The following is a 10,493-nucleotide window of genomic DNA, read 5'->3' as shown; positions in this document are numbered from 1 at the left end:
CAGAAGACCACGTCAAAGACCTGGAAGTAGCCTTTCAAATATTGGAGAAATTCAATATGAAGCTCAACCCACAAAAATGCCACTTGAGTCTCGGCGAGGCAAGTTCTGGGCTACATGGTGACAAAAAGAGGAATAGAAGCCAGCCCTGAACAGATCAAAGCTATTCTGGAGCTAGAACCACCAAAGACAGTCAAAGACATACAAAAACTGACTGGAAGAATAGCGGCCCTGAACAGGTTCATTTCAAGATCATCAGAGAGGTGCAAATCATTCTATAACCTACTAAGGAAAAAACAGGACTTTCAATGGACCCCGATCATCGACCGCCTTTGAAGACCTAAAGATATATCTATCCTCTCCTCCCTTGCTGGCAAAACCAATCAAAGATGAACCCCGACAAAGATAATCGATCCAGATCCTAAAACTTCTTTGTCGGTGCAGTCTTGGTCAAAGAAGCAGACGGACAACAAGACCCGTCTATTATGTAAGTAAAAGTCTCTGGATGCGAGAGATCGGGTATGGCCTGCTTGAAAAATATGTTTTAGCTTTAATCATGAGTTGCACAAAATTAAGACCATACTTTGAAAGCCACCCTATAATAGTCAGAACCAATCTTCCTATCAAATCAGACTTAGAAAGCCGTAATTATCCAGGACGAATGTGTAAATGGTCGTCTGACTAAGCACATACAACATAACATTTGAACCAAGGACAAAGCAATTAAGTCACAAGCACTAGCAGACTTTGTGGCTGATTTTAGTCCGACCCTAGAACCCGACCTAATAAAAGAAGTAAATAAACCGACCGGCGACCAAACAGGACCTAGAATGGACCCTATTTGTCGATGGTGCGGCCAACACGAGGGCACGGGCCTGGGAGTAGTACTAAAATCGCCACGGGGGATAAGATAGTACAGGCTATAAGTTGTGCATTTGAAGCCACCAACAATGAAGCATAATACGAAGCCCTAATAGCCGGACTAAAGGTATGTATTGACCTTGGTGTACAAAACCTAAAGGTACGTACTGATTCCCTCCTTATTTCAAATCAAGTAAATGGGATATACACAGCTAAAGACCCAAAGATGATGCTTTATTTGGATGTTGTTCAAATGTTAAAATCAAAATTTCGCAATTTTAATATTGACCAAATTCCCAGGGATTTGAATACCTAGGCCGATGCTCTAGCCGACCTAGGATCCAACTTGATCCCCTAGACTTCGACAAAATACCCATTGTACATTTACTAGAACATGCAATAAATAAACAAAATGAAAGCTTCCCAATTTATATTGCCAATTCTTGGACAAAACCCTACTATGACTGGCTACAACAGGGAATCCTTCCCCTAAATAAGCAAGATGCCAAAGCACTAAAAATAAAAGCTGCTTCATATACTATTATTGACAACGTCCTTTTTAAGAAATCGCAGGCCGGGCCGTACCTCAGATGCCTGGAACCACAAGAAGTCGAGCGGATACTATAGGAAATCCATGAAGGATCTTGTGGAAATCATAAAGGTGGAAGAAGCCTGGCAAGCAAAGTACTCGGAACAGGTTATTATTGGCCTACCCCGAGAGCCGATGCCTGGATTTTAGCTCTAAATGCAAAGCTTGTCGATTCACGGACCATACATCCATCACCATCCGAGGAGCTACATTCCATATCCGCACCCTGGCCATTTATGAAGTGGGGCATGGATATAGTAGGAAAACTACCTCAAGCACCCGGACAGAAAGTTTTCATGCTAGCAATGACCGATTACTTCTCCAAGTGGATAGAAGTGAATCATACAGTGCAAGTCAAGGAGAAGGATGTCATAGCATTCATCAAACACAACATCATATGTAGATATGGCATCCCCTCCGAAATAGTATGCGACAATGGCACACAATTTGTGGGAAAAAAAAGAAGCAATGACCTTCCGTGCTCAATGGAACATCAACTGGTAACATCCACACCAGGATATCCAAAAGCCAACGGTCAGGCAGAATCCAGTAATAAAGTGGTAATCAATTTGCATAAAGAAAAAGCTGGAAAGAAGAAAAGGTAGATGGGTCAAGAGCTCCCCCCTGGTCCTTTGGGTGACAAAACCACGCCTAAAACATCCCTTTGGCCAAACCCCCTACTCCTTGGTCTATGGATGTGAAGCGATAATTCGGTGAGGTAGACATTCCATCACCCGGATGTAGCCTCGAACACAACAACAAACAATATACCTCTAATGGAGGATAGCCTGGACTTAACAGAAGAGCTAAGAGATGCAGGAAGCATCAGATTAGTAGCATATCAGCAAAGAGTTGCGAGAAGCTACAACAAGACTATCAAAGCCAGGGTATTCGGGGTAGGTGATCTTGTCCTCGGAAAGTATTCCAAAACACAAAAGAAAAGAATCTTTGGCAAATTGGCCCCAACCTGGGAAGGTCCCTATCGATTGATTCAATAGTCGGCCGGGGAGCCTATAGATTACAAACCACGGACGGCGAAATGATCCCAAGAGCTTGGAATATTGCACATTTAAAACTATTTCACATATAAAATACATCTCTCAATCCAGGTATAATTCTTCACCTTGACATTTCTTGCCTAGAAACTACATGTATGATACTTGCAATTATATGAATAAATGCCGTATATGACTTCTTCAAATTATGTGCCCAAGTACTTATCTATATTCTCATATTTACTTAGTGAAATCTTCAATACTTGTTTTGCATATTGCATTTTTAAAACAAATCTTAAAGATTGGGGGCCACCCCCATCAAATATCCAACTGATATCCAAATTTCAGTTGCAAAACAGGCCTTAAATATTGAGCTCCACTTAAACATACAAACGGAAAACTCCTTCCGACTTGTATAAACATAGATGGGTCATAACCCCTCCAGACAGGCGAGGGACGTAAGCCCTCCGGATGAGCAACAACCCCACCCATAATATATAATAAAGACTGGCAGATCAAAGCACAAACACTGGCCCGATCCAGTCAAAAATAAAAACGCAAACGGTCGATCCGGTAAAAATCCAACATCACAAAAAAGTACCTTGTCGAACACAAAAAGAAACAAAGACCAAATATTTATTCATCCAAAATAATTGGCCTTACCACACACCTAATAACCATCCATTCCAGGGACATCCCCCTGGATGGGCCAAAAAATGTTTCTAAATATTCATTCCGGGGACATTCCCCCTGGATAGACCAAAACCAAAAAGAAACACAAAACTAAGTTATTTTTGAGAGAATCGACTCACAACCATCCGCCATTTCCTGGTCACGGACTTTGCCTTGGAAGGAGGAGAATCCACTTCTTCTTCTTGACCCATACTGGCCAAATCAGGATATTGAGCGTCCAAAGCTATCTCATCCCGGTCCGGATTCCATTAGCCGGTCGGATTCTGGATCCCTCATAGCATCAACCCGGCCTTTCCCGAAGAAGTATTGAGCAAAGATCACCAACCATGCGTCCACCAATTCTTTTTTCAAGCAGCAAGCTCCTCATTCTTTCTCAATCGATCGCATTGCCCGCTTCTCACCTCCAACTCCACTGACGACCTTCTCGGCATTTTTCGCACCACCTCACAAACTATAGCAGCCCTGGTTGACTCCTAGCTGTCCCCAACCGAGATTGAAGTACTACTTCATTACCCCTGGATGTGTGCAGGTCACGATTAACTTTATTCAGTTTTTCCTCCAAACTAGAAACCCTGGCCTGGGCGTCCCTAAGCTAACAAGCAGTAGCCAACCCGGCATCCAACCCCTACATATATACAAAATCAATCAGCCAAATACAAGGCAAAACAAAAAGCACATGAACAATTAAAAATATCCCTTTACAACTAACCTCCCTAGCATGGGAAGCAAGTTCAATGACCCTTGTTACAAGAGAAGTCGAATAGAAACCACTCGGTAGACGACTCAAGGGTACTAGCAGACAATAGCTGGTCGCTCATCTTTGCAGAAAACTCATCTATCCGTGCCCGGGCATCATCCATGTCATCAATCCTAGCAGGCACTTGCCTTATACTCCTGATTGGCTGAGCCGGGATAGGCTGTTTCTCTCCTTCCTCCTCTTCCAGGATAACATCTTCCCTCTTTCTTTTTTGAGCCTGGACGATCTCCGGTGACATTACCCTGGGTGGATCTTGAGGAGGTCGAACATCGAAACCAGGATATCGAGCGTTTTGTCACTCCCACTAGCCTCCGGCTCTTGGGTACATTCAAAGCAATCCTAGCCACCCCAGCCTTCAAATCCTTTGCATAAAAGCTGGCCAGCCTAGCAGAAGACCTAAATACTGAATATATAAAAAATATACGTGAGTATCAAACAAAGAACGACAGGAAGATAACGGCCAATATAAAAGTATACAGAAGACGTACAGGAAAGAGCAGTAGAACTAGGCTTGCCTTTGGGTACTCTGACCCCAGTCAGCTTGGTCTTCATATACCGGGGCAACAACTCCCTGCCCAAACTAGCTGGCCAGGTCCTCTCCTCCTCAGGAATAGCAAGGAAAGCCTCTATCCTGGAAATAGCTTCCTCATCAAGAGGATCACAACTCCAATCAGGAGCTGCAAAAACCGTCAAAATTACACAGGTAAGAATCAAAATCCATTAATTTCATGTAATATATATATTGCAAAATAAAAAGTACAAGGAACCTACCACTCTCCAAGGGAGGATATCTCAGATAATCAAAGCCTGATCCCAGAGTCTCAGTCCGGACAAACAGGAAAGTCTTTGCCCAATTTTTATCATCTCCAGAGTCCAGGTTAGTAATTAATGGAGACATTTTCGATTTTATTCTCAAATTAAAGCGACCATCAACAGGATTTTTCATATGATATACTGCCTTGATATCATTAATAGTAATTACAAGATTATGTTTAGCACATAAATTTTCAATAGAATGGACAAGTTTCCAAACCATTGGCATAATCTGAAAAGGAGATACCTCCATAGCACGAATGGTATCAATCATTAAGGGAGTAAAAGGTAACTTACAGCCTGCTTTGAACGCCCATTCAAAAATACAGAACCAACCAGGTGATACCCAGTTAGCCCTAACCGGACACGACTCAGGGATCCATACCTCAGTTGACTCAGGAATTATTTTCTTCTCCCTTAGAATCTTGTCATAGTTTGTTTTTAGTAAATTTTCCTCAGGGAAAGAAGAATCCAGAGATTGAAGAGCAGTAAAAACAGAATCCTGATACTTGAAAGCCACAGCACGAGCAGGAGGATCAATTTCCCTCACCTCTTCCTCTTGGATGTCGTGGGTTCAGCTCAACAAAGCAGCAGACTTTTTCCGGGATGCGGGGCGTTTTTTGGCTCCCATATCTATTATTGTCGATTTATTGTGGTAAAGTTAAATTATTTAAAGAGTGTAAATTAGCGAGGACAAGATTCTTTGGGAAATAGGGAGAATTTCAGAAGAAAATTTAGCAAAGAAAGTGGAGGAAATTTGGTGAAAAATAACATCGCCCTAAATACCGTATTTATAGAAGATGTATAACGGTATGGAAACCCTAGAAATTGCAAAACTGTCAGCATGACATCACTTAGCCGTTGCAGTGTTCAACGGTAACTAGGAGTCTAAGAGTCACTGAATAAATATGACTCTTCTTATTGTATAACCCGGTAAAATTGACATCTCACCCCTGGTCAGATCCAGCATAGGTAAAATGTCAAGGGGCAATTGTTAGGCCCAGTTTAGCCTGGTCTGACTCTTACTTAGCCTGACCTCACAAGGGTGATTGGGGCAGACAGAGACCGGACAATTCTAACCACTGTCAGATAGATGAAAAATATTACGGGATGAATAAACTATCTAATCCAAAAGGGTGGCCCGATGGTAAGCACGAGAATAGCCTGGTAATACTCCTAGACAAAGTGGATTGAGTTGAAAAGCAGGCTAACGATTACAACAAGATTAATGTTCATGTCCTATTATCAAGGAAGACCAAGTCTAATCACGAAGCTATATTACCAATGAACCTGGACATACAAGAGGAAATATTCAAAGGAGAACGAGTCAACCGAGTTAATAGGGAGTGTAACAGCTCCAACAAAAGAGGGGAACGTTGAAGATCAATCCAACGTTATCATTTGAGAAGTATAAATAGAATGGAAACACAATTGTAAAGGAGAGACACATTTTTGCTTATTAATCAATATATATCACAAATTATCCTCTATTTTCTCTCTGGTGTTTGAGTTTATGCGCCTGTTTGTATTTAGCCTACATTAAAAACGTAATAACACAATTTATATTATATTCTCTTCTGTCATCCGTTCATACTTATATCTCTAATTTATAGAACTAGATACCCTGACTACTCTATAATTAAGCCGGATCCTTTCAGGAAAATCCTGCTAAAACATATATATTATACGATATTGTCATAATAAATGATGACGGACCGGTATTAAGTGTGTGGACTTATTAATACAGGACGACATAAATGATAATTTATAAATAATGCACATTTTATACATTTTTTATTACAACTTAAAATAAGAAGATTTCCTCCTTATTTTGGTAGTAGGTAAAACCGAAAAAGAGGAAAAAAAAGGAGAAAAATATCTCCTCTAATTCCCCTCCTTTACACGGTTCAAAAGAGAGAAAGAGGTAGATCATTTCTCTTATTCTTTTGACCTAAATTCTCATCATCACAAAAACAAAAACCCTAAAAAATAATTAACAATTTTGGGGATCTCATTCTAGCAATTTGAGAGGCATTTCTCAAAGCATTTTGGGTGCAACGATAAGGAGAATATCGATTTCGATATTGTTCTTAGGCCAAATTGCTAGGACCAAAGGTTAATTCTAAATCTCTATTCTTTTGTTTATGTAATTTCATTTATGATTAGCAATTTCATATTTATAATTTCGTTATAATCCGAAATTCTTGATGAAGTATACCGATATTTCCCACAAGTGGTATCAGAGCATAGGCCACGAAATTATTTTATATGATTTTCATAAATGAATTTAAACAAAAATTTGAAGAAAAAAAAAAACTTTCGGCCGTGGAAATTTTTTTTTGTCGAGAGGATTTCTGTTTTTTTTCTTTGTTTTTGATGTTTTATTCCATTTTGATTTATTCATATTATTGTTTTAATAGGTTAAGATGATAATATGATAATTTTGTAGATGTTTTGATTTAATAAGAATTAACTTAAAATGTAAATGGAAATTGTTTTTAATTGTTGATGATTTGTTTTTGCTATATAGTTTTGGCATACAAGTTAATTTAATCATGTTCAAATCAATTGTGATGAATCAAATATCCGGATAATCAATTTAATCATGATTTAGATATTCATTTTAAGAGGTTAAATTGAATCATCTAGTTTGAATATATGTTTAAATTAAAAAGATGATTATGCCAATCTTGTTATAATAGCAACTTTAAACAATTGTTCATAACAAATGAGTTGTTTTATAAAAAAAACTGTTTTTTTTTCTTTTTGGGCAGGAATGCCGCAAGCATTAGAAGGATTTTTTTTTTGTTTTTTCGGTTTTAGGGTAGAAATGCCGCAACCATTAGAAAAAAAAAATTGTTTTTTTTTCGTTTTTTATGGAAATGCCGAGAGAAAAAGAAAAAAAAATTCTGTTTTTGTTTTTCGATTTGCCGAGAGCATTAATAAAAAAAAAATTTGTTTATTTTTGGCCAATAATCTTTATACATTATTTATAATGTATAATTGTTGTGAAAAGGTTCACAAATTTTAGATACCCAAATTATTTTAAAGAAGTTTAAAATAATGTTAGATTAATTCATATTATAGGTTAATGTGAATTAAGATTGAAATTATTGTGAGTAATTGAGGAATTGTCACATAATTTGAGCATTTAAATAGGTGGTTTGGATAAATTACTCTACATAATTAAGGAATTATGTCTTGAATGATTAATTTATAGTTGATGCATTTTTATTTAGTTGAATGTTTTGTTGAATGGTTTATTTACGTATTTTTGCAATCGGTTGTAATTTGTAATACCTAGTGTGGCCTTAGTTAATTATGTTTTCGTAATGATGGAAACATAATTTTAATGTAATTTTGAGATCTCGTATCTCCTTTTGGTTTTCTTTAAGTATTATGGTTTTGAAATTAGAATGTAAATAGGTTTATTTTGTAATTTATTAATTGTGATTTTGAGAAGACTAAAGATGGAGATTGGATTGCTCACTCCCGCTACATGGACCAAGATGGAACATCAAGACAAGCTTCTAGGGTCCAAGGATGGATTCCAAAGTTGTATTTATGTTCATTTTGGTAGATAGGCCACACTAGGACTTTATTTTTGTTTTACGTTTTTCCATTCTTATTGCTTTTCATTGCATGATAGTTAGTGCATCATATTCCGCCTAAACCAAACCACCTACTAAAATGCATGAAAATTGACTCATATAGTTTGGATGTTAGTTTTCATAGACATACAGATGTCACACAATTTTAAGCCATCACCTTAGTTTATTCATTCTCGCATGCTAGATATTAGTTCACTTAAAATGAATTAAAATAAAGTTGATGGGATCTTCCTCTAAAACTGAAATTGAGACTAGTCTTTATAAGGCCAAACAACTATGAATCCCTTCTTCGTCGGTAGGCATATAGGACCTTACTCTCCATATGACCCCTTCTACGTTGGGTAAGTAGTTTGTGTTGACTTAGTTTACCTAAACATTATAATCCGAAGAGTTTCTCGAGATTATGATGGACTATAGATAGAATTTACTGAAATTTATCAACCAAGAATTCTAAAAGTAGAATTAGCCAAAAGGTTGGCTTATCAATTTACAGATAATTGAGTCTTGGGATCATTTATATAATTCTTGAGTAAGGTCAATTGTATAAATGCTTGAGTCTTCGCGTTATAACAGTATTGCATTAACTTAAATCATAACGATGAGTATGCTTATTATATTTTTTTTCCTTTTCGCAGTGTAGAATTCGTTTTATATTGATAATACTGCTTACAACAAATGGCTGGAAATAACGAAATCCCTATGCCAAGTGCCACACTTGGAAGCGAGTCCTGGCTAAAAGCTTTCATGGACCACATGAATCAGTTCACACGACTGAAGAAAGACGGGTCCAACTTTGCGGACTGGGAGGCATCATTACGGAATGCTGCCATTGCTGACGGTAAGCTCAAGTACTTAACTGAGCCAATACCGCCAAACCCAGGCCCCAATGCAAGAGCTAACGAGTCAATTGCTTATAGTGACTTCGTTATGGAAGCGGGTGCGATAAAGAACGTACTCATTTTTGCAATGGAAACCAATTTGAAAAGACGCTTCATTGCCCAAGGTGCAAACAAGATTTTCACCACACTCACTAATGAGTTCTCAAAAGCACCGAGAATCGTTACTTATGAGCATACTTGTCGCTTCTTTGATGCGAAAGTCCAGAAGGGCCAACCGGTTAGCCCACACATTCTTAACATGATTGAGAATGTCGAGAAGCAGGAGGCACTTGATTGCAAAATTAGTGAGAGCATAGTCATTGACCGTATGCTTCATTCACTCCATGATGGTTTTGCCCTTTTCAGGGCAAATTACTACATGAATCACATGAAGAAAAGTCCTCATCAGCTACACTCACTTCTCGTACAGACCGAGAAGGATATGAAATTGAGTGGGAGCATGAAGCAAGATGTTCTCATGATTTCCAACAAGAATAAGGGTAAGGGAAAGGCTCACGGCGACCTAACTGTAGGAAAGCCAAAGTTTTAAAAGTCAGGAAACGGTAAGAGTGGGCCTGGTGAGACTAGTGGCTCACAAGGCAAGGCAAAGAGCAAGGACGGTAACGTTGAATGCCACCATTGTCACAAGACTGGACATTGGAGGAGGAACTATCCCGTGTACCGTGAGGACATAAAAGCAGGCCGCGTCACTCCTGTTGGTATGTCATCTTATATTCATATGATTGAGATTAACCATACAAGTTTCAGAACTTGGGTACTTGATAATGGTTGTGGTTCTCATCTGTGTAATCATTTGTAGGGCCTAAAAAACATCAAACCCCTCGCAAAGGGTGATGTGGACCTGAGAGTTGGGAATGGAGCACGAGTTGCTACAGTCTCAATGGGAACATATGTAATCCAGCTCCCTAGTGGTTTCGAGTTATATTTATATAACTGTTACTATGTACCCAGTTTATCTAAGAACATTATTTTTGTTTCCGTACTTGATAAAGACGGTTTTTCATTTACAATAAAGGACAATAGCTGTATTTTCTCTTTTAATGAAATGGTTTATGGCAAAGCAGTTTCCATGAATGGAATTTACATCTTAGATCAAACCACATATATATTACATGTGAATAATAAGAAATTAAAGGTTGGTGACAAAGATCAAACTTAGCTATGGCATTGTCGAATGGGACACATAAATGAAAAACGTGTAAAGAAACTCATTGAGAATGGGACTATTCCCACATTTGATTTTTCTACATTTGGCACGTGTGAATCATGTCTTATCGG

The 10,493-nt window shown here is 38.3% G+C and overlaps 1 protein-coding gene across 1 annotated transcript; it reads right to left on the bottom strand.

Moving 5' to 3' along the window:
- Positions 1-3,586: 3,586 nt before the first annotated feature.
- Positions 3,587-5,675, bottom strand: LOC141607919 (uncharacterized). Its single transcript, XM_074427269.1, has 5 exons — positions 5,657-5,675; positions 4,664-5,263; positions 4,381-4,569; positions 4,021-4,295; positions 3,587-3,727 (listed from the first exon to the last, which is right to left on the bottom strand). Exons 1-5 carry the CDS (start codon positions 5,673-5,675, stop codon positions 3,587-3,589), a joined length of 1,224 nt encoding a protein of 407 aa, XP_074283370.1.
- Positions 5,676-10,493: the final 4,818 nt, after the last annotated feature.

This window comes from Silene latifolia, chromosome 10 (genome assembly GCF_048544455.1).
Source record: "Silene latifolia isolate original U9 population chromosome 10, ASM4854445v1, whole genome shotgun sequence".
NCBI classification, from domain to species: Eukaryota; Viridiplantae; Streptophyta; class Magnoliopsida; order Caryophyllales; family Caryophyllaceae; genus Silene; species Silene latifolia.
This window is presented reverse-complemented; position numbering and strand designations above follow the sequence as displayed.